This window comes from Triticum dicoccoides, chromosome 5A (genome assembly GCF_002162155.2).
Source record: "Triticum dicoccoides isolate Atlit2015 ecotype Zavitan chromosome 5A, WEW_v2.0, whole genome shotgun sequence".
In the NCBI taxonomy this organism is placed as follows: domain Eukaryota; kingdom Viridiplantae; phylum Streptophyta; class Magnoliopsida; order Poales; family Poaceae; genus Triticum; species Triticum dicoccoides.
In genome coordinates this window covers 17,210,808-17,212,736 of record NC_041388.1, presented here as the reverse complement: position 1 = coordinate 17,212,736, position 1,929 = coordinate 17,210,808, and the positions used below count along the sequence as shown (strand labels likewise).

Genomic DNA, 1,929 nt, shown 5'->3' with positions numbered 1-1,929 from the left:
TTCATACTTATCGGCGTCAATATTAATACGATGAGGCAAAGTTTTGCCTCCTTAATTTCAAACAAAAAAATCATTGCAAGGCTAACCATTTTAATTTTGAGCAGCGCTGGAAACGAATGAAAACCGAGAATCCATTTAATATGCCCGGCCTTTGCGTCGTACTCCTTCCGTTCGTAAATATGTCTTTTTAGAGATTTGACTATGGACTACATACGAAACAAAATAAGTGAACCTATACTATAAAATATGTTTATATACATCTGTATGCAGTTTGTATTGAAATCCTAAAATAACTTATATTTAGAAACAGAGTGAATACGTATTAATCGCCTGATGAAAACGCCACCATGGCTCATTAAGATCATATAAATGAGTGCTTATATATATTCGGAGGTGGCTCATTAAGATCATATAAATGAGTGCTTATATATTCGGAGGTGTATAAAATCTGACATATCTAATGCCATTTAAAATGCATATAAGAGGGCACATTTACACAGATATCAAAAATATCTATATTTAGCATACAGGAGCATCCCAGGTTTTCCATCATTCACTACAGGCAACACAACAACAACGACGACCATGGCATCTTCACTTAGCTTCATCCTTGCTCTTCTCCTCGCAATCGCTGCCACCGATGCTGTCACTGTCCACCTACTCAACAAGTGCCCCTACACGGTGTGGCCCGGCGCCGTCCCGGTCGGCGGCGGGAGCAGGCTCGACCCTGGTCAGGTGGCAGCCATTCAAGTCCCCCCGGGCACGGCGGCTGGTAGGATTTGGGGCCGCACCGGCTGCAACTTCGATGCCAGCGGCCACGGGTCGTGCGCCACAGGCGACTGCGGCGGCGTGCTGGCCTGCGCCGCCGGAGGGAAGCCACCCACCACGCTCGCCGAGTATACGCTGGGTAAGGGCGGCAGCCCCGACTTCTATGACATCTCCCTCGTCGACGGATTCAACGTACCGATGAGCTTTGGGCCTACCGGCGGCAGCTGCCACGCGATCAGCTGCGCCGCGGACATCAACGCAAAATGCCCGCCGGAGCTGAAGGTGGACGGAGGCTGCTCGAGTGCCTGCCTCAAGTTCGGCACCCCACAGTACTGCTGCACACCGCCGCTTACGCCGTCGACCTGCGGGCCGACGGACTACTCGCGCTTCTTCAAGGGGCACTGCCCGGACGCCTACAGCTACGCCTACGACGACAAGAGCAGCACATTTACCTGCCCGGTCGGATCAGACTACCAACTCACCTTCTGCCCATAGAGGCGATTGGGATTCAATTTACTTCGTCAATGGATAAGTCTGTATCGGTAATGTATGACGGATGATTCCACAAAATTTCTACTGAAAAACTTTATGGAGAAAATTGTTTGACAACTTTTTTCTTTTTTGAGGATAGAATAGTCTTTTTTGTTTTGAGGACAAAAATACTACTCCCTTCGAGCCATTTTAATTAGGAAATTGTTTATGTGCGGCACGCCGGCGGAACGCTCGGGCCGGTCGTTCCTGCGCTGTACGATAGAAGCGCCCCTGACCACTCGTTTTGTGGGTCCCAACACCGCCCAACGCCCTCCTATCCTTATCTCCCCCTCGCATCTCTCTTTCTCCTTTCCTTTTACATCACCAGCCATGGGAACGGCAGCTCTTGCTCATCTCCTTCCTCTCTCTACCCCGAGCTGCAGAGGGCTATTGAGAGCATCCGCGCGACACCCCTTCAGAGTTGCTGCAAAGGGGAGAGTTGCGTAGCCAGAATGCACTCGTCACCATGGGCCGCCTAGGTGAGCTCGTCGCCATGGTGCGCACGCCGTCGCCGTAGAATGCTGCGACCGCACCTGCCGCTGCCCTCTTTTTCTGGGCAGGGGACGGTGGGCGGGGGGTGCTGCAAGCAGCGGAGCCCCGTGTTTTTGGGGAGGCAACGATGGGCTACAA

General features: G+C 51.5%; 1 protein-coding gene across 1 annotated transcript; it reads left to right on the top strand.

Moving 5' to 3' along the window:
* Window positions 1-501: 501 nt before the first annotated feature.
* Window positions 502-1,383, top strand: LOC119298830 (protein P21-like). The gene has a single exon (XM_037576131.1). It carries the CDS (start codon window positions 586-588, stop codon window positions 1,261-1,263), a length of 678 nt encoding a protein of 225 aa, XP_037432028.1. The 5' UTR covers window positions 502-585; the 3' UTR covers window positions 1,264-1,383.
* Window positions 1,384-1,929: the final 546 nt, after the last annotated feature.

Coding starts and splice junctions, on each gene's coding strand:
- LOC119298830 (XM_037576131.1), top strand. CDS start 586: ATGGCATCTTCACTTAGCTTCATCCTTGCTCTTCTCCTCGCAATCGCT.